Below are 21,176 nucleotides of genomic sequence, written 5' to 3' on the forward strand. Positions count from 1 at the left end.
CTCTCTGTCTGTCGCTCTCTCTCTCTCTCTGTCGCTCTCTCTCTCTCTCTGTCTGTCGCTCTCTCTCTCTCTCTGTCTGTCGCTCTCTCTCTCTCTCTGTCTGTCGCTCTCTCTTTCTCTCTGTCTCTCTCTCTCTATTTGGCTTAAGCTAGAACATGCAAAAAGAATTCAGGTTTTTTTCCCCGTGAAACCTTTGAAATGCAAATTAAAGGGGAGTGAATGTTCAGCCAGTGTCAGCTGGATTTGAATTAGAGGCGTGTTGGATCACAGGATGTGAAATGGAGAAAAAGCCTTGTGTCAGTCAGGTAATCCCACAGGTAACCCACGGACTGCCACCTCTGAGGGAAGCCTCCCTTCTCCCATTTGCTTTTCCTTATCTTCCCAGCCTTTCCCCGTTGGGAGTGCAAGGCCCCTTTAACTGCTCACTGTACAGATCCAGTGGGCATGAAGCAGAACACTGTGCTGACGTTTTTAAACAGCAGCCGAGCATTGATGGAGGATTTCCACCTCCCTGTCCTTTGTGTGGTCCTGTTAAAGGGACAGTTTGAAGTGACACTGTTTGACAAGCCTTTGCCTTGCCTGTTAGTTCTCTCACTCCAGCAACTGGCTGACTGCAGCCCAGATCGACCGCAATTCCCTCCCTAAACCCCCCTACCTCTCCCCCAGCAGCTAAGCTGAAGGAGCAGCCAGCAAGCCAGAGGTTCCCAGTGGGTACACCAGTCTGCCCCTTTAAGATGCCATACCCGCTTGGCCGCACAAAAAAACATTAAAGGGCCCACATGCCCAAGCAAATCGCTGGCACGCTGCAAAAAGACAAATTATAGGCTGCACTGCTTTCCACTCACCTCTCTCTCTCTGTCTGCTTTTCTCTCTGTTTTTCTCTCTCTCTCTGTCTGTCTTTTTCTCTCTCTGTTTTTCTCTCTGTTTTTCTTTCTCTGTTTTTCTCTCTCTGTTTTTTTCTCTCTCTCCCTGTCTGTCTTTTTCTCTCTCTCTGTTTTTCTCTCTGTTTTTCTTTCTCTCTCTGTTTTTCTTTCTCTGTTTTTCTCTCTCTCTGTTTCTCTCTCTCTCTCTCTGTTTCTCTCTCTCTCTCTGTTTCTCTCTCTCTGTTTTTCTCTCTGCTTTTCTCTCTCTTTGTTTCTCTCTGTTTCTCTCTCTCTCTCTCTGTTTCTCTCTCTCTCTCTCTGTTTCTCTCTCTCTGTTTTTCTCTCTGCTTTTCTCTCTCTTTGTTTCTCTCTGTTTTTCTTTCTCTCTCTGTTTCTCTGTTTCGCTGTCTCTCTGTTTCTCTCTCTGTTTTTCTTTCTCTGTTTCTCTCTCTCTTTCTCTCTCTGTTTCTCTCTCTGTTTTTCTCTCTCTCTGTTTCTCTTTCTCTCTGTTTTTCTCTCCCTCTCTCTCTGTTTTTCTCTTTTTTCTCTCTTCTCTTTCAAGAAGCACCTTAGAATTTACCCTCTTTGATTAAGATTTCAGCCACCTATCCTCGGTTGTGCTCTGTGAAACATGGTTCCACATTTTATGATGCGAAAGGCGCCGTGTAGATAAAGTTGTTGTTGTGTGTACTTAGTGACAGAAGTCACTTGTGTGGTTTTTTTCAGAATCTTTCTTAAAGGCAGCTGGCCTCTTTTAGGCAGGGGTTGGTTCCTTTAAGCAGTGTCTCACAGCGGATGCTTCACTGGTCTGGAGAAGTGATGTAAAAGGGACAGTTGTGTGTGAGGGACATCGGCACAGAGTCTGTGTTTGAAACACTCTGCTGTCCTGTCCCAAGTTCAAAGCGCTCATAGAGTGACCCCTGGTGACCCTCAGGCCTTGTCTGAGGCCTCTGCCCCAGCCCCTGCTAACACTGAGGTGCTGTGCTGTGGTCTGAGACCCAACCTCTGAAATGTCAGTGGGTTGCGGGGGGGGGGGGGGAGGGCAGGGCTGACAGCGGCCCCCATTCTGCACCCACCACTCACCCGTCCCTCGATGTTTGTGGCTGTCCCCGTCAGCCGCTGGCAGTTGAGGTGAGGTGGAGGGACTGGGCCTGGAATCCAAGGGTAGGTTGGGTGGGGAGAATGGGAGAGAGGGTAGGGCTGGTGGTGCGCCGGGCAACATGTGACTTGCAGTTCGATCAGCTTTGGGCTGATTGAAATACTTTGGGGGACTCTGCCCCTCTCACCTCCCCCCCTCTTTCCCCCCTCTCACCTCCCCCCCTCTTTCCCCCCTCTCACCTCCCCCCTCTTTCCCCCCTCTCATCTCCCCCCCTCTTTCCCCCCTCTCCCAACCCTTGCTGTGGGGAGTTTTGGGAGGGTGGGGTGGGATGGGTCAAACTCTAGTCACCAGCCTTATAGGGACATTTCCCATTGAAGAGAGGGCCATTCAGTCAGATGTTTAGTCATCCAATCCTTTCTTTCTCTGTCTGTTACTCTTCATCCCTTTGTTTCTCTCTGTCTGTCTGTCTCTCGCGCTCTCTGCCTCTCTCTCTCTCTCTCTCTGCCTCTCTCTCTGTCTCTCTTGTGCTCGCTATCTCTCTCTTGTGCTCTCTGTCTCTCTCTCGCGCTCCCTGTCTCTCTCTCGCGCTCCCTGTCTCTCTCTCTCGCGCTCCCTGTCTCTCTCTCGCGCTCCCTGTCTCTCTCTCGCGCTCCCTGTCTCTCTCTCGCGCTCCCTGTCTCTCTCTCGCGCTCTCTGTCTCTCTCTCGCGCTCCCTGTCTCTCTCTCGCGCTCCCTGTCTCTCTCTCGCGCTCCCTGTCTCTCTCTCGCGCTCCCTGTCTCTCTCTCGCGCTCCCTGTCTCTCTCTCGCGCTCCCTGTCTCTCTCTCGCGCTCCCTGTCTCTCTCTCGCGCTCCCTGTCTCTCTCTCTCGCGCTCCCTGTCTCTCTCTCGCGCTCCCTGTCTCTCTCTCGCGCTCCCTGTCTCTCTATCTCCCGCTCCCTGTCTCTCTCTCGCGCTCCCTGTCTCTCTCTCGCGCTCTCTGTCTCTCTCTCACGCTCTCTGTCTCTCTCTCGCGCTCCCTGTCTCACTCTCACTCCCTGTCTCTCTCTCGCGCCCTGTCTCTCTCTCGCGCTCCCTGTCTCTCTCTCGCGCTCCCTGTCTCTCTCTCGCGCTCCCTGTCTCTCTCTCGCGCTCTCTGTCTCTCTCTCACGCTCTCTGTCTCTCTCTCGCGCTCCCTGTCTCACTCTCACTCCCTGTCTCTCTCTCGTGCCCTGTCTCTCTCTCGCGCTCCCTGTCTCTCTCTCGCGCTCTCAGTCTCTCTCTCGCGCTCCCTGTCTCTCTCTCGCGCTCCCTGTCTCTCTCTCGCGCTCCCTGTCTCTCTCTCGCGCTCCCTGTCTCTCTCTCGCGCTCCCTGTCTCTCTCTCGCGCTCCCTGTCTCTCTCTCGCGCTCCCTGTCTCTCTCTCGCACTCCCTGTCTCTCTCTCGCGCTCCCTGTCTCTCTCTCGCGCTCCCTGTCTCTCTCTCGCGCTCCCTGTCTCTCTCTCGCGCTCCCTGTCTCTCTCTCGCGCTCCCTGTCTCTCTCTCGCGCTCCCTGTCTCTCTCTCTCGCGCTCCCTGTCTCTCTCTCGCGCTCCCTGTCTCTCTCTCGCGCTCCCTGTCTCTCTCTCGCGCTCCCTGTCTCTCTCTCGCGCTCCCTGTCTCTCTCTCTCGCTCCCTGTCTCTCTCTCGCGCTCCCTGTCTCTCTCTCGCGCTCCCTGTCTCTCTCTCGCGCTCCCTGTCTCTCTCTCGCGCTCCCTGTCTCTCTATCTCCAGCTCCCTGTCTCTCTCTCGCGCTCCCTGTCTCTCTCTCGCGCTCTCTGTCTCTCTCTCACGCTCTCTGTCTCTCTCTCGCGCTCCCTGTCTCACTCTCACTCCCTGTCTCTCTCTCGCGCCCTGTCTCTCTCTCCCGCTCCCTGTCTCTCTCTCGCGCTCCCTGTCTCTCTCTCGCGCTCCCTGTCTCTCTCTCGCGCTCCCTGTCTCTCTCTCGCGCTCCCTGTCTCTCTCTCGCGCTCCCTGTCTCTCTCTCGCGCTCCCTGTCTCTCTCTCACGCTCCCTGTCTCTCTCTCGCGCTCCCTGTCTCTCTCTCGCGCTCCCTGTCTCTCTCTCGCGCTCCCTGTCTCTCTCTCGCGCTCCCTGTCTCTCTCTCGCGCTCCCTGTCTCTCTCTCGCGCTCCCTGTCTCTCTCTCTCGCGCTCCGTGTCTCTCTCTCGCGCTCCCTGTCTCTCTCTCGCGCTCCCTGTCTCTCTCTCGCGCTCCCTGTCTCTCTCTCGCGCTCCCTGTCTCTCTCTCTCGCTCCCTGTCTCTCTCTCGCGCTCCCTGTCTCTCTCTCGCGCTCCCTGTCTCTCTCTCGCGCTCCCTGTCTCTCTCTCGCGCTCCCTGTCTCTCTATCTCCCGCTCCCTGTCTCTCTCTCGCGCTCCCTGTCTCTCTCTCGCGCTCTCTGTCTCTCTCTCACGCTCTCTGTCTCTCTCTCGCGCTCCCTGTCTCACTCTCACTCCCTGTCTCTCTCTCGCGCCCTGTCTCTCTCTCCCGCTCCCTGTCTCTCTCTCGCGCTCCCTGTCTCTCTCTCGCGCTCCCTGTCTCTCTCTCGCGCTCTCTGTCTCTCTCTCACGCCCTCTGTCACTCTCTCGCGCTCCCTGTCTCACTCTCACTCCCTGTCTCTCTCTCGTGCCCTGTCTCTCTCTCGCGCTCCCTGTCTCTCTCTCGCGCTCTCAGTCTCTCTCTCGCGCTCCCTGTCTCTCTCTCGCGCTCCCTGTCTCTCTCTCGCGCTCCCTGTCTCTCTCTCGCGCTCCCTGTCTCTCTCTCGCGCTCCCTGTCTCTCTCTCGCGCTCCCTGTCTCTCTCTCGCGCTCCCTGTCTCTCTCTCGCGCTCCCTGTCTCTCTCTCGCGCTCCCTGTCTCTCTCTCGCGCTCCCTGTCTCTCTCTCGCGCTCCCTGTCTCTCTCTCGCGCTCCCTGTCTCTCTCTCGCGCTCCCTGTCTCTCTCTCGCGCTCCCTGTCTCTCTCTCTCGCGCTCCCTGTCTCTCTCTCGCGCTCCCTGTCTCTCTCTCGCGCTCCCTGTCTCTCTCTCGCGCTCCCTGTCTCTCTCTCGCGCTCCCTGTCTCTCTCTCTCGCTCCCTGTCTCTCTCTCGCGCTCCCTGTCTCTCTCTCGCGCTCCCTGTCTCTCTCTCGCGCTCCCTGTCTCTCTCTCGCGCTCCCTGTCTCTCTCTCGCGCTCCCTGTCTCTCTCTCGCGCTCCCTGTCTCTCTCTCGCGCTCTCTGTCTCTCTCGCGCTCCCTGTCTCTCTCTCGCGCTCCCTGTCTCTCTCTCGCGCTCCCTGTCTCTCTCTCGCGCTCCCTGTCTCTCTCTCTCACTCCCTGTCTCTCTCTCGCGCTCCCTGTCTCTCTCTCGCGCTCTCTGTCTCTCTCTCGCGCTCCCTGTCTCTCTCTCGTGCTCCCTGTCTCTCTCTCGCGCTCCCTGTCACTCTCTCGCGCTCCCTGTCACTCTCTCGCGCTCCCTGTCTCTCTCTCGCGCTCCCTGTCTCTCTCTCGCGCTCCCTGTCTCTCTCTCTCGCGCTCCCTGTCTCTCTCTCGCGCTCCCTGTCTCTCTCTCGCGCTCCCTGTCTCTCTCTCGCGCTCTCTGTCTCTCTCGCGCTCCCTGTCTCTCTCTCGCGCTCCCTGTCTCTCTCTCGTGCTCCCTGTCTCTCTCTCGCGCTCCCTGTCTCTCTCTCGCGCTCCCTGTCTGTCTCTCGCGCTCTCTGTCTCTCTCTCGCGCTCCCTGTCTCTCTCTCGCGCTCTCTGTCTCTCTCGCGCTCCCTGTCTCTCTCTCGCGCTCCCTGTCTCTCTCTCGCGCTCCCTGTCTCTCTCTCGCGCTCTCTGTCTCTCTCGCGCTCCCTGTCTCTCTCTCGCGCTCTCTGTCTCTCTCTCGCGCTCCCTGTCTCTCTCTCGCGCTCTCTGTCTCTCTCTCGCGCTCCCTGTCTCTCTCTCGTGCTCCCTGTCTCTCTCTCGCGCTCCCTGTCTCTCTCTCGCGCTCCCTGTCTGTCTCTCGCGCTCTCTGTCTCTCTCTCGCGCTCCCTGTCTCTCTCTCGCGCTCTCTGTCTCTCTCGCGCTCCCTGTCTCTCTCGCGCTCCCTGTCTCTCTCTCGCGCTCCCTGTCTCTCTCTCGCGCTCCCTGTCTCTCTCTCGCGCTCCCTGGGCCCGATTTTACCAAAGCTTCGCACCCACGCTGACTCCAAACTTCAAATTTAGGGGCGGCACGGTGGCACTGCTGCCTCACAGCGCCAGGGGGGGTGGGAGGAGGAGGGGGGAGGGGGGGGGGGTGGGTGGGGGGGAGGAGGGGGGGGAGGAGGAGGGGGGGGGGTGGGGGGGGGGGAGGAGGAGGGGGGGTGGGTGGGGGGGGAGGAGGGGGGGGAGGAGGAGGAGGGGGGGAGGGGGGGGGGGTGGGTGGGGGGGAATGGGGGGGGCTGGCAGTTAAACCTGTAGGACGGAAAGACAAACAGAATCAGAGAGTTGAAGAGAAAAGCTCTGACTGAGGTCAAGGGGATGAGGAGTATAATAGAGAGGGGAGGGAGAGGGGAGGGAGAGGGGAGCCACAAGGGGGCTTGGCTAATGCAGCTGTATGGGGAGGGGTTCGGAGAGAGATCTGTAAACTGTGAATAATGAAAGGTGGCCTAACCTGGGCCATGCAGTAATAAAACAGTTCAAAGTTTGAATCTTGGCTGTTTGAAGGCTCTGTAGGGAGGAGCGATGCTAACCGTGTTACAGTGTACTATCAGTCTGTACACTCATCATTAAAAAGATTAACACAACTTTAGCAGTTGACAATTCATAATAAAGTGCAGAGCAACAATAAAACTTGCATTTAACTAGCGTTCTTCCTGTAATAAAATTGTGCGTTGCAGGACCAATATCAAACATGATTTGACGCAGAGTCAGATTAGAGGATCTGAAATTAGTCAGTGGCAGGTTTGAAGGAGCCTCTTCAAGGAGGAGAGGTTTAAACATAGAATCTCTATAGTGCAGAAGAGGCCATTCGGCCCATTGAGTTTGCGCCCTCTCTCTGTCTTCGCCAGACCCACTTCCCCGCCCTATCCCCACTTCCCCGCCCTATCCCCACTTCCCCGCCCTATCCCCACTTCCCCGCCCTATCCCCACTTCCCCGCCCTATCCCCACTTCCCCACCCTATCCCCATAACTCATTTCCCCCGGCCAATGCCCCTAACCTGCACATCTTTGGAGCGTGGGAGGAAACCGGAGCACCCGGAGGAAACCCACGCAGACACGGGGAGAACGCGCAGATTCCACGCAGACAGTGACCCGAGGCTGGAATCGAACCCACTAATGGCGAACAAGTGTGGGGGAGGGGATTCCAGAGCTTAGGGCTTTGGCAGCTTGTGGCATGGCTACCAGTGGCGGAGTGAAGGGAAGCGGCGATGCACAGAAGACCAGAACTGCAGAAATCCCGGAGGGTTATAGGGCTGGACGAGGTCACAGAGACAGGAGGCGGGATGTGGGGCGAGGGATCGTGTCGCGAAGGACAATTGGGGGGGTCGGTTTTAAATTGAAGATGTTAGTGGGCTGGGGGACAGGGTGGATCAGCAAGTGCTTGGCTGAACAGATCTAGGTACCAGAAGGACATGGCCAGCTAAGGTTTGGATGGGCTGGTTTATGGAGGAGGTGCAATTCTTGTCTGAAGAGTTGCTGCTGAATAATACAGTCAGGCCCCCATAACAAACTGTCCCTGGCTGTTTGGAGATTGAAATCCTTCTGATTCTTACTGGGGAACGGTTACCAGAGACAAACCAAAGTGAGCTGTCGTCCTGTAGTAATGCAGTGTCCTCAGATACAGGACAGTTACCGGCTGGTGATGTTACATTCATGCATCATCAACCACGACGTACGTCCTGCCTGTCCACCCCATGACTGACAGCCAAAAGCAGGACATTGTGGGTGAAAAGGCAAGTGGGCGGCACGGTAGCACAGTGGTTAGCACTGCTGCTTCACAGCTCCAGGGACCTGGGTTCGATTCCCGGCTCGGGTCACTGTCTGTGTGGAGTTTGCACATTCTCCCCGTGTCTGCGTGGGTTTCCTCCGGGTGCTCCGGTTTCCTCCCACAGTCCAAAGATGTGCGGGTTAGGTTGATTGGCCATGCTAAATTGACCCTTAGTGTCCTGAGATGTGTAGGTTAGAGGGATTAGTGGGTAAAATATGTAGGGATATGGGGGTAGGGCCTGGGTGGGATTGTGGTCGGTGCAGACTCGATGGGCTGAATGGCCTCCTTCTGCACTGTAGGGTTTCTATGATTCTATGATTGGGTGAGAGCAGTTAGAGAGGATTGAAATGCCACAGAGCCCGCGACCGAAACTTCCACCCACCTCTCATCCCAACATGGAGAAGGCTAACAGAATATTCGTAGAATCCCGACAGTGCAGGAGGAGGCCATTCGGCCCATCAAGTCAGTGCCAACCACAATCCCACCCAGGCCCTATTCCCGTAACCCCACACATTTACCCTGCTAATACCCCAAAGACGAGGGGCAATTTAGCATGGCCAATCCACCTAACCCGCACATTTTTGGAGTGTGGGAGGAAACCGGAGCACCCGGAGGAAACCCACGCAGACACGGGGAGAACGTGCAGGCTCCACACAGACAGTGACCCAAGGTGGGAATCGAACCCGGGTCCCTGGCGCTGTGAGGCAGCAGTGCTAACCAGTGTGCCACCGTGCTGCCCGTGGTTCCAGGGCAGTATACAGGCCTGTGCTCTGACTGAATGACAAGCACCATATCTGGTTCCTAACGCAGCGGAGTGATTAAAACATTAGAGAGGGTGCAAAGGCACATCATGCTATTGAAGATGATTCAGGGCAAGGGAGGTGGGGGAGGAATGTGTTTATTTAAGGCCTAACTGGGTGCGTAGATTAATATGGCCAAACAGTCTTTCCCCATCAGCAATCCTTCCTGAGACATGGGCGCCGCTGGCTGGGCCAACATCGGTTGCCCATCCCTGGTTGCCCTTGAACTGAATGGTTTTCGCGGCCATTTCAGAGGGCAGTTGAGAATCAAACGCATCGCTGTGGCCCTGGAGTCACATGTAGACCAGACCGGGTAAGGACAGCAGACTTCCTTCCCTAAAGCACACGGGTTTCTACGACAATGGCTTCATGTCATCATTAGACTTTTGAGTTCAATAAAAATCTGGAATTAAACATCACCATCTGCCGTGGTGGGATTTGAACCCAGGTCCCTGGAGCATTACCCTGGGTCTCTGGATTACAAGTCGAGTGATAATGCCACTATACCACAACCTCCTCCTCGTAGAGGATTCCTGATCTCGCAGGTCCCAGCCGGGACTCATCCTTTTCCCATACCACATCACATCACACTCCAGAGACGCGGACACGTACTCGAGGCTGATAGTCCAGTGTAGTGCTCGAGGGGACGCTGCATTGTCAGAGGTGCCCTCTTTCAGATGAGATGAGAAACTGAGGCCCCTGTCTTCCCTCCCACTTGGATGTAATGGATTCCACGGAAGACAGAAGAGTGAGGGAGCTTTCCCTCTGCGGTGGAGGCAATATTTTCCTGCACGCAAACCGATCAAAGTGGGTGGAATCTGGAGTTCTACAGCTCCTTGGCATTTAGGGGGATTAAATGCTGTGCCGAGTTGGATAATGTGAGGGCCACACTGGCCCTCAGTACATCCCCAGAACATCACAGAAAGAAAATGGATAGGGCTGCTGCTAGTGATGGCTGACCCTGTTGGAAATCCACTTGTCCAGGAGGCCTGGGGTCAGCCTAGGCAGCCTATCTGTGATCAAACAGCGAGCACTATCCCCTGAATAATATGAGAGAGAATGAATAGACTGCCCGCCCGCGAAACCAGCCTCGTGTCTGTACTGCTGGCAGGGTGAGGGGGGGTAGAATCCTACAGCGCAGAAGGAGGCCATTCAGCCCATCGAGTCTGCACCGACCGCAATCCCACCCAGGCCCTATCCCCATAACCCCATGCATTTACCCTAGCTAGTCCCCCTGACACTAAGGGGCAATTTAGCACGGCCAATCCACCTAACCCGCACATCTTTGGAGTGTGGGAGGAAACCCACGCAGACACGGGGAGAATGTACAAACCCCTCACAGACGGTGACCCAAGCCAGGAATTGAACCCGGGTCTCTGGCGCTGTGAGGCAGCAGTGCTAACCACTGATTTTGATTTGATTTATTATTGTCACATGTATTACCATACAGTGAAAAGTATTGTTTCTTGCGCGCTATACCGACAACGCCCTGGATGAGGACGTAGAAGGATGGGTTAGTAAATTTGCGGATGACACTAAAGTCGGTGGAGTTGTAGACAGTGCGGAGGGAAGTGGCAGGTTACAGAGGGACATAGATAAGCTGCAGAGCTGGGCTGAGAGGTGGCAAATGGAGTTTAATGCGGAAAAGTGTGAGGTGATTCACTTTGGAAGGAGTAACAGGAATACAGAGTACTGGGCTAATGGTAAGATACTTGGTAGTGTGGATGAACAGAGGGATCTGGGTGTCCATGTGCATAGATCCCTGAAAGTTGGCACCCAGGTTGATAGGGTTATTAAGAAGGCGTACGGTGTGTTAGCTTTTATTGGTAGAGGGATTGAGTTTCGGAGCCATGATGTCATGTTGCAGCTGTACAAAACTCTGGTGCGGCCGCACTTGGAGTATTGCGTACAGTTCTGGTCGCCGCATTATAGGAAGGATGTGGAAGCATTGGAAAGGGTGCAGAGGAGATTTACCAGGATGTTGCCTGGTACGGTGGGAAGGTCTTATGAGGAAAGGCTGAGGGACTTGAGGTCGTTTTCATTAGAAAGAAGAAGGTTAAGAGGTGACTTAATAGAGGCATATAAGATGATCAGAGGATTAGATAGGGTGGACAGTGTAAGCCTTTTTCCTCGGATGGTGAAGGTTAGCACGAGGGGACATAGCTTTAAATTGAGGGGTGATAGATATAGGACAGATGTCAGAAGTAGGTTCTTTACTCAGAGAGTAGCAAGGGCGTGGAATGCCCTGCCTGCAACAGTAGTGGACTCGCCAACGTTAAGGGCATTTAAATGGTTATTGGATAAACATATGGATGATATTGGAATAGTGTAGGTTAGATGGGCTTCAGATTGGTTTCACAGGTCGGCACAACACGAGGGCCGAAGGGCCTGTACTGCACTGTAATGTTCTATGTTCTATGTTCTAAAACATACCGTTCACAGAGAAGGAAAGGAGAGAGTGCAGAGTGTAGTGTTACAGTCATAGCTAGGGTGTAGAGAAAGATTAACTTAATGCAAGGTAAGTCCATTCAAAGGTCTGATGGCAGCAGGGAAGAAGCTGTTTTTGAGTCGGTTGGTACATGACCTCAGACTTTTGTATCTTTTTCCCGATGTAAGCAGGTGGAAGAGAGAATGTCCGGGGTGCGTGGGGTCCCTAATTATGCTGGCTGCTTTGCAGAGGCAGCGGGAAGTGTAGACAGAGTCAATGGCTGTGATACAACCAGAAAGAATGTTTTCTATGGTGCTTCTGTAAAAGTTGGTGAGCGTCATAGCTGACATGCCAAAATGACGTGCCACCATGCTGCCCGTAAGTGGGTAAGTGAGAGTCGTAGGCATGTATATATATTTACTTGCCCATGTGTGCTTTCCCAGGGATCCGAGGAGTCGGATTGCAGAGGTCTCCTTATATTGTTACCATGCCCCAGGGCACGCACAATATACACACACCTGCCTGCTGTAAAATCCATAAACACCATCCCACATTGTCACCAGCACTGTGCGAGAAGTTAATGTTTACTTTGGTTGGGTCAGTGGAGTTCGTGGGAGAATGACAGAATGTTCATGACTCACGGTTTTTTCAAAAGGATCATTTTCTCTGGCACTGTGTTTGCCTGGCACCTACCTTCGAGCGCGAAGGGGTCTGAGTGCCAAGGAGATTTCGAACGGGGTGCCCTGGCACCTCTGTGGGAACTGGGGTTTGAATCCACTCCAAGAGAGGTCGGTGCTTCCCCCCTCTCTTCTGTCGCTGAGCTGCTTTTTTTTTCGAACGGATTAGGGAAAGTTAAACTGGAGCGCTGCTCAACTTGAATCTGTGCCACTGAATCTGGCCTCTGATCTGGAAGAGTTATGTACCATGGGGAGCCTCCCTCAGTGAGACTGCCAAGGGTAGCTCAGTAACCAGAAGCCGCCAACTTGTTACTTCAAAGACTGGTGGTCGGCATCTTGTGTACTTGGCAAATGTTTGCCGTGGCTCGGTTGATATCACGCCTTCCCCTAAGTCCGAAGGTTCATGTCCCACACCAGGGAGTCGAGCACACAAAGCCAGGTTGATATTCCAGTGCTGTGTGTGTGTGTGCGCGCGCGTGTGTTATTTTTTGCTTGGCCAGCATGGTGGCACAGCGGTTAGCACCGCTCCCTCACAGGGCCAGGGACCCGGGTTCGATTCCCGGTTTGGGTCACTGTGTGGGGTTTGCACGTTCTCCCCGTGTCGGCGTGGGTTTCCTCCGGGTGCTCCGGTTTCCCCCCACAGTCCAAAGGGTTAGGTGGGTTGGCCATGCTAAATTGCCCCTTAGTGTCAGGGGGATTAGCTCGGGTAAATGAGGGTTATGGGAATAGGGCCTGGGTGAAATTGTGGTTGGTACAGACTCGATGGGCTGAATGGCCTCCTCCTTCTATTGTAGGGATTCTATGACCTAGTTTGGTCAACTCTCCAGGATTGTCCTTGGGATTTTCTGGGAACCTTAATCACCATCACTCGGGAAAAGGTGCTGGGAAAACTATTGGACCTAAGGACCAACGGTTCCCCAGGACCTGGTGACCTGCATCCCAGGGTCTTAACAGTGGCTGCAGGCACAGTAGAGGCGTTATAATCTTCCAAAACACCTTCGATTCTGGAAGAGTCCCAGTGGATTGGAAAATAGCCGGATATAACTCCTTTATTCAGGAAAGAAGGGAGACAGAAAGCGGGAAACTACAGGTAAAATCTGCCATGGGGAAATTGCTAGAATCCATCATTTAAGGAGTTTAAAGCAGAATACTTAGAAAATCATTATTTGATCAGACAGAATCAACATGGGTTTGTGAAAGGAAAATCATGTTTAATTGATCACATGTTTTTTGAGCAAGTAACGAACAAGGTGGATAGAGGGGAACCTCTAGAGGGACGGCACGGTGGCACTGCTGCCTCACCAGGGACCTGAGTTCGATTCCCGGCTTGGGTCACCGTCTGTGTGGAGTTTGCACATTCTCCCCGTGTCTGCGTGGGTTTCCTCCGGGTGCTCCGGTTTCCTCCCACAGTCTGAAAGATGTGCTGGTTAGGTGCATTGACCATGCTAAATTCGATCTCAGTGTACCCGAACAGGCGTTGGAGTGTGGCGACGAGGGGAATTTCACAGTAACTTCATTGCAGTGTTAATGTAAACCTACTTGTGACAATAAATAATAACAAATAAATAAACCTGTAGATGTGGCATACTTGGATTTCCAAAAGTTGTTTGATAAAGTGCCACATCAAAGGTCACCATATGAGATAAGGTTACAGTTTGCAGAGGGTAATATATTAGCACGGATAAAGGATTGATGAGCTAACAGGAAGCAACGGGTAGGGATAAATGGGTATTTGCCAGGTTGGCAAGCTGTACCCAGGGATCGGTGCTGCGACCTCAACTATTTGCAACCTGCATCCATGATTTGGGTGAAGGGACCGAATATATATTTGCTAAGTTTGCCGATGACACAAAGATAGGTAGAAAAATAAGTTGTGAAGAGGACACAAGGGTGGCACAGTGGTCGGCACCGCTGCCTCACAGGGACCCGGGTTCGATTCCCGGCTCGGGTCACTGTCCGTGTGGAGTTTGCACGTTCTCCCCGTGTCTGCGTGGGTTTCCTCCGGGTGCTCCGGTTTCCTCCCACAGTCCAAAGATGTGCGGGTTGGGTGGATTGACCGTGCTAAATTGCTCCTTAGTGTCAGGGGGATTAACAGGGTAAATGTAGGGAATAGGGCCTGGGTGGGATCATTGTCAGGGCAGACTCGATGGGCCGAATGGCCTCCTTCTGCACTGTAGGGAATCTATGACACTAGGAATCTGCAGAGAGACATAGACGTGGTTAAGTAAGTGGGCAAAAATTTGGCAGATGGAGTTTAGCGTGGGAATTTGTCCATTCTGGTTAGGAAGATTAGAAATGCAGTTTATTATTTAAACAGAGGGAGATTGTAGGGCTCAGTGGTATAGAAGTGTCTGGGTGACCTGAGACATGAATCTCACAAAGTCAGTATACATTTACAGCAAGTGATTAGAAAAGCAAATGTAATCTTGCCAGTCATTGCAACATTTTGTAGTTCCTTGCAGTCTTGGGCAGAGCAGGAGCCATACCAAGCTGTGATACAACCAGAAAGAATGCTTTCTATGGTGCATCGATAAAAGTTGGTGAGAGTCGTAGCTGACATGCCAAATTTCCTTAGTCTTCTGAGAAAGTAGAGGCGTTGGTGGGCCATTGAATTTACTCAAGCCAAAGTTAGACAGATTCCTGATAGATGAGGGATTCAGTGGTTAGGTGGGGGGCAGATGGCCAAGTGGATTGGAGACACAAGCAGATCAGCCATTATCTTATTGAATGGTGGAGGAGGCCTGAATGGCCTTTTCCTGCCCCTCAGCTCCTGTGTTCTCATGAGTTAAAGCTGCAAGAAACCACCTCAGAAAAAAATCATTAAAAACAAAAACAGCTGGGAGAGTTTTTACCAATTTAATTTGGACACTTATTTATTAGGCATAAAAATATTAGAGATGGTGGCGGCGGGGGACGGGTTGGGGGAAGTTGTCGAGGAATATCAGATTGGGGAAATGCAAGAATCTCTCCACTTCCGAGTTGCCCTCAGAAGTGGGAGCGTCACGATGATGAGTGAGACAGACCAGTTTGGCAGTGTGTGGTGGGGAGGTGGTTGATAGTGGGGTGGGGGGGGGGAGGGGGTTGGGTGGGGGACATGCCTCTCTTGGCTCCAGTGGGCATGTGACCCAGTGGGCACTGGGATTGGTGTAGACTGGTCCCAGTGTGGTCCGGACATTCTGTTTCCATAGCAGCAGTCATGGTGGGGCTGTTACTGTGGTACCCAGTTACGCCTCTTTGTTTTTGGTGTCAGCTTTGACTATTGTCGCTGAGTCAGAAAGTTGTGGGTGCAAGATCCACCTGAGAGGCTTCGGCGCATAGTCTGGGACGATACTGCGACACGGTGACGAGGGAGTGCGGAGGGAGTGTCGGGGTGCCGAGGGAGGGTTACAGTGCTGAGCGAGTGCCGCAGTGCCGAGGGGGCGTCGCGGTGTTGAGCGAGTGCTGCACTGCCTCAAACTGAATCCCCATCTGACGCCTCCACTGGATGTAGAAACTTCTAGGCACTATTTTGAAGGTGAGCCGGGGTTGGTGGGGGGAGGGGCTTCCCAGCGAGTGGTCGGTATTTAGCATGATGTGGAGATGCCAGCGTTAGATTGGGGTAAGCACAGTAAGAAGTCTCACAACACCACGTTAAAGTCCAACAGGTTTATTTGGCAGCACAAGCTTTCAGAGTGTCGCTCCTTCTTCAGGTGAGTGGAAGTTGTGTTCACAAACAGGGCATATAAAGAACAAAGAAAATTACAGCACAGGAACAGGCCCTTCGGCCCTCCAAGCCTGCACCGACCATGCTGCCCGACTTAACCAAAACCTCCTACTCTTCCAGGGACCATATCCTTTTATTCCCATCCTATTCATGTATTTGTCAAGACGCCCCTTAAAAGTCACTACCGTATCCACTTCCACTACCTCCCCTGGCAATGAGTTCCAGGCACCCACTACTCTCTGTGTAAAAAATCTGCCTCGTACATCTGCTTTAAACCTTGCCCCTCGCACCTTAAACCTGTGCCCCCGAGTAATTGACTCTTCCACCCTGGGAAAAAGCTTCTGACTATTCACTCTGTCCATGCCTCTCATAATCTTGTCGACTTCTATCAGGTCTCCCCTCAACCTCAGCCGTTCCAGTGAGAACAAACCAAGTTTCTCCAACCTCTCCTCATAGCTAATGCCCTCCATACCAGGCAACATCGTGGTAAATATTTTCTGTACCCTCTCCAAAGCCTCCACATCCTTCTGGTAGTGTGACGACCAGAATTGAACACTATATTCCAAGTGCGGCCTAACTAAGGTTTATAAAGCTGCAACATGACTTGCCAATTTTTAAACTCATTGCCCCAGCCGATGAAGGCAAGCATGCCGTATGCCTTCTTGACTACCTTCTCCACCTGCATTGCCACTTTATGACCTGTGTACCTGTACACCCAGATCCCTTTGCCTATCAATACTCTTCAGGGTTCCGCCATTTACTGTATATTTCCTATCTGTATTAGACCTTCCAAAATGCATTACCTCACATTTGCCTGGATTAAACTCCATCTGCCATCTCTCCGCCCAAGTCTCCAACTGATCTATATCCTGCTGTATCCTCTGATGGTCCTCATCGCTATCTGCAAATCCACCAACTTTTGTGTCGTCCGCAAACTTCCGAATCAAACCAGTTACATTTTCCTCCAAATCATTTATATATATATATTACAAATAGCAAAGATCCCAGCACTGATCCCTGAGGAACGCCACTTGTCACAGCCCTCCATTCAGAAATGCACCCTTCCACTGCTACCCTCTGTCTTCTATGACCGAGCCAGTTCTGTATTCATCTTGCCAGCTCACCTCTGATTTCGTGCGACTTCACCTTCTGCACCAGTCTGCCATGAGGGACCTTGTCAAAGGCCTGACTGAAGTCCATGTAGACAACATCCACTGCCCTACCCTCATCAATCATCTTCGTCACTTCCTCGAAAAACTCGATCAAGTTCGTGAGACACGACCTCCCCTTCACAAAACCATGTTGCCTCTCGCTAATACATTCACTTATTTCCAAGTGGGAATAAATCCTGTCTCGAAGAATCCTCTCCAATAATTTCCCTACCACGGATGTAAAATACTGATTTATAGACACAAACTCAATTTACAAGATAATAGTTGGAATGCAAGTCTTTACAGGTAATCAAGGCTTAAAGGTACAGACAATGTGAGTGGAGAGAGGGTTAAGCACAGGTTAAAGAGATGTGTACTGTCTCCAACCAGGACAGTTAGTGAGATTTTGCAAGCCCAGGTAAGTCGTGGGGGTGACAGATCGTGTGACATGAACCCAAGATCCCAGTTTAGGCCGTCCTCATGTGTGCGGAACTTGGCTATCAGTCTCTGCTCAGCAACTCTGTGTTGTCGTGTGTCGTGAAGGCCGCCTTGGAGAACGCTTACCCGAAGATCAGAGGCTGAATGCCTGTGACCGCTGAAGTGTTCCCCAACAGGAAGAGAACACTCTTGCCTGGTGATTGTCGAGCGGTGTTCATTCATCCGTTGTCGTAGCGTCTGCATGGTTTCCCCAATGTACCATGCCTCGGGACATCCTTTCCTGCAGCGTATCAGGTAGACAACGTTGGCCGAGTCGCAAGAGTAGGTACCGTGTACCTGGTGGATGGTGTTCTCACGTGAGATGATGGCATCCGTGTCGATGATCCGGCATGTCTTGCAGAGGTTGCTGTGGCAGGGTTGTGTGGTGTCGTGGTCACTGTTCTCCTGAAGGCTGGAAAGGATGTCCCGAGGCATGGTACATTGTGGAGACCATTTGCAGACGCTACAACAGTGGATGAATGAACACCGCTCGACAATCACCAGGCAGGAGTGAATGAATTGAGTTTGTGTCTATATATGCCCTGTTTGTGAGCACAACTCCTCACTCACCTGAAGGAGTGACACTCCGAAAGCTTGTGCTATCAAATAAACCTATTGGACTCTAACCTGGTGTTAAGAGACTTCTGACAGTATTTAGCACTCAGCCAAACACTTAAAGCAGATTATCTGACCATTATTTTGTTGTTGGTGGGAGTTTCCTGTGTGCAGACTGCTTGCTGTGATTCCTACATTACAACCAGGATTACATTTTCAAGTGAGGTCAGTGGGTGATCAAACGCGTTGGGACATCCTGAGGTTACAAAAGCTGCTATATGAATGCAAATTCTTCCTTTCCTCCTGGTGGGCTGGGTTTGGCGTTCTGTTCTGTGTGTCTGGATGCAGGGTTGGTTAAAAGGTTTGGCCAGTTGCTCGGCGAAATCGATGAAGCTGATTGATTATCTCACACTTTGCAGGTCCATTCCCCAGCTGGAAGTGCTGTCCTGTCTCTCTCTCTCTGCTCCTTCTGAACTGTAAGAGACATTTGCAGCATGTTGCATGAGACTGAATGCAGCCGGGCCTGGTCAGAATGCTGCGTTCACCCTGTCCTTCCCCCGGTTTGCATGTGCTTTGTGAATGTGCTGCTAACCTTTGTGTTTGCTGGTGAATGATTGACTCAGTGCACCGACTGTTTGAACATGGTGACACAGTGGTTAGCACTGCTGCTTCACAGCACCAGGGACCCGGGTTCGATTCCCGGCTGTTTGTACGGAGTTTGCACATTCTCCCCGTGTCTGCGTGGGTTTCCTCCGGGTGCACCAGTTTCCTCCCACAGTCTGAAAGATGTGCCGGTTAGGCGCATTGACCCAAACAGGCGACAGAGTGTGGCGACTAGGGGAATTTCACAGTAACTTCATTGCAGCGTTAATGTAAGCCTTACTTGTGACTAATAAATAAACTTTAAAGGATCCCACAGGACAATTCAAAGGAGAGCGAGGGGAATCTCCTGATGTCTGAGCCAACATTCGGCTTTGAGCTCAACATTGTTCAAACATCCAATGAACACGCTGACACATGCATGTGCACATATGCACACATGCATTCACATGTGCAGAGGTACACTCATGCAATCATACATGCAAACGCACACTCCACACGCGCATGCACACTCACGTATACACAGTTGTGCACAGACACATGCCCCAAACTTCGAAACAAACACAATCATGCAATCACACATGCATTCACACACACACACTCATGCACGCTCACACACACACACACACGCTCACACACACACTCATGCACGCTCACACACACACTCATGCACGCTCACACACACACACACACACGCTCACACACACACTCATGCACGCTCACACACACACTCCTACTCATGCACTCACATTTGTGCTCAAACACTCTCACACCCCCCCCCCAAACAGTCTCTCAGTTTAACGTCAAAGCGCACTCTCACACTCTCATAGAATCCTACAGTGCAGAAGGAGGCCATTCGGCCCATCGAGTCTGCACCGACAACAATCCCACCCAGGACTATCCCCAAGGGGCAATTTAGCACAGCCAATCCACCTAACCCGCACATCTTTGGACTGTGGGAGGAAACCGGAGCACCCGGAGGAAACCCACGCAGACACGGGGAGAATGTGCAGACTCCACACAGACAGTGACCCAAGCCAGGAATCGAACCCAGGTCCCTGGCGCTGTGAGGCGGTATTTCTAACCACTGTGTCACCGTGCCGCCCTCTCACTTCAAACAGCTTCCCAATTCGACTCCTGTTGTTTTTTTCGGAGATCTGTGAAGGGAAGTTTCTTCGTTCCCATCCTCAGTGAGAGATGGTGAAGATTCTCCTGTTTTCAGTTTTGATTCTTCATTCACACGGAGTCCATGAACTGAACCGGAATCTGACCTTCCCCCCACACTGGAAACGACACGGTGGGATTTCTCTCCTGGTAACTGTGTCTTCGGCTGAGTTCTTTCACACAGACTGACACACGTGTGTGTGACTGACACGCGTGTGTGTGACTAACACAGCTCGCGTTGAATAAGTGTTACAACCCATCCCTGAACAAACTGGGCCTGGGATAGAACCTCCAAAACAGGGGAAGGGAGTCCGGTTCAAAAGCTCCATCACTCTGCGTAATAACTCTGGTAATGTCAGTCAATGGCCAACAGAGGGGGCCGTAGACCACACACACATTCCCAGGCAGGAATATTTCCGATAAAACATAAAGTTAAAGTTTATTTATTAGTCACAAGTAGGCTTACATTAACACTGCAATGAAGTTACTGCGAAATTCCCCCAGTCACCACACTCCGGCGCCTGTTCGGGTACACTGAGGGAGAATTTAGCTTGGCCATTTCACCGAACCCGCACGTCTTTCGGACTGAGGGAGGAAACCGGAGCACCCGGAGGAAACCCACGCAGACACGGGGAGAATGTGCAAACTCCACACAGACAGTGACCCGAGCCGGGAATCGAACCCGAGTCCCTGGCGCTGTGAAGCAGCAGTGCTAACCACCGTGCCGCCCATTGGGAATTTCCACACTCTTCACTGCTCTGCTCCGCTTTATATACAATAACACACTGTGTCTCGAACTCTAGCACATGTCACCTTTGACTGGGGTTGTGGATCCAAGCCCCAGTGACTTGAGCACATAATCAAGGCTGACATTTCAGTGTAATACTGAGGGAGTGCCGCAGTGTCGGAGGTGTCGACTTTCGGGGAGAAGAATTAAACTGAGACCCCAACTGCCCCCTCAGCCAAACGATGCAATGACACGACTTTAACCAGTAAAATGGGTTCTCCCCGGTGTCATGGCCAATGTTTATCCTTCAACCAGGATCACTTTGAAGCAGCAAATGATGATGTACTATCACATTGCAGATTGTGGGAACTTACGGCAGACAAACTAACTGCCACATTTCCTGTTTTACAATGGTAACTTCAAAAAATCCGTCACTGGCTGCACGGTGCTTTTGGTTGTAAAAGGCGCTATCTAAATGCAAGTTCTTCTTTAATTCTTTTTGATTTGATTTATGATTGTCACACGTATTAACATACAGTGAAAAGTATTGTTTCTTGCGCGCTATACAGACCAAACATACCATTCATAGAGAAGGAAAGGAGAGAGTGCAGAATGTAGTGTTACAGCCATAGCTAGGGTGTAGAGAAAGATCAACTTAATGCAGGGTAGGTCCATTCAAAACTCTGACGGCAGCAGGGAAGAAGCTGTTCTTGAGTCGGTTGGTACGTGACCTCAGACTTTTGTATCTTTTCCCGATGGAAGAAGGTGGAAGACAGAATGTCTGGGGTGCGTGGGGTCCTTAATTATGCTGGCTGCTTTGCCGAGGCAGTGGGAAGTGTAGACAGAGTCAATGGATGGGAGGCTGGTTTGCGTGATGGATTGGGCTACATTCACGACCTTTTGTAGTTTCTTGCGGTCTTGGGCAGAGCAGGAGCCATACCAAGCTGTGATACAATCAGAAATAATGCTTTCTATGGTGCGTCTGTAAAAGTTG

General features: G+C 52.3%; 1 protein-coding gene across 1 annotated transcript in view; it reads left to right on the forward strand.

The window, feature by feature from the left end:
- The window catches only part of LOC144489010 (protein Shroom2-like), a 63,133-nt gene that overhangs the window by 24,759 nt on the left and 17,198 nt on the right, over positions 1-21,176 (forward strand). The window contains exon 3 of the mRNA XM_078206959.1: positions 18,111-18,167. Within this exon, the coding sequence (XP_078063085.1) occupies positions 18,111-18,167 (57 nt within the window). The remainder of the gene's footprint in view (positions 1-18,110; positions 18,168-21,176) is intronic.

The sequence above is a fragment of the Mustelus asterias genome, unplaced genomic scaffold (assembly GCF_964213995.1).
Source record: "Mustelus asterias unplaced genomic scaffold, sMusAst1.hap1.1 HAP1_SCAFFOLD_1920, whole genome shotgun sequence".
NCBI lineage: Eukaryota > Metazoa > Chordata > Chondrichthyes > Carcharhiniformes > Triakidae > Mustelus > Mustelus asterias.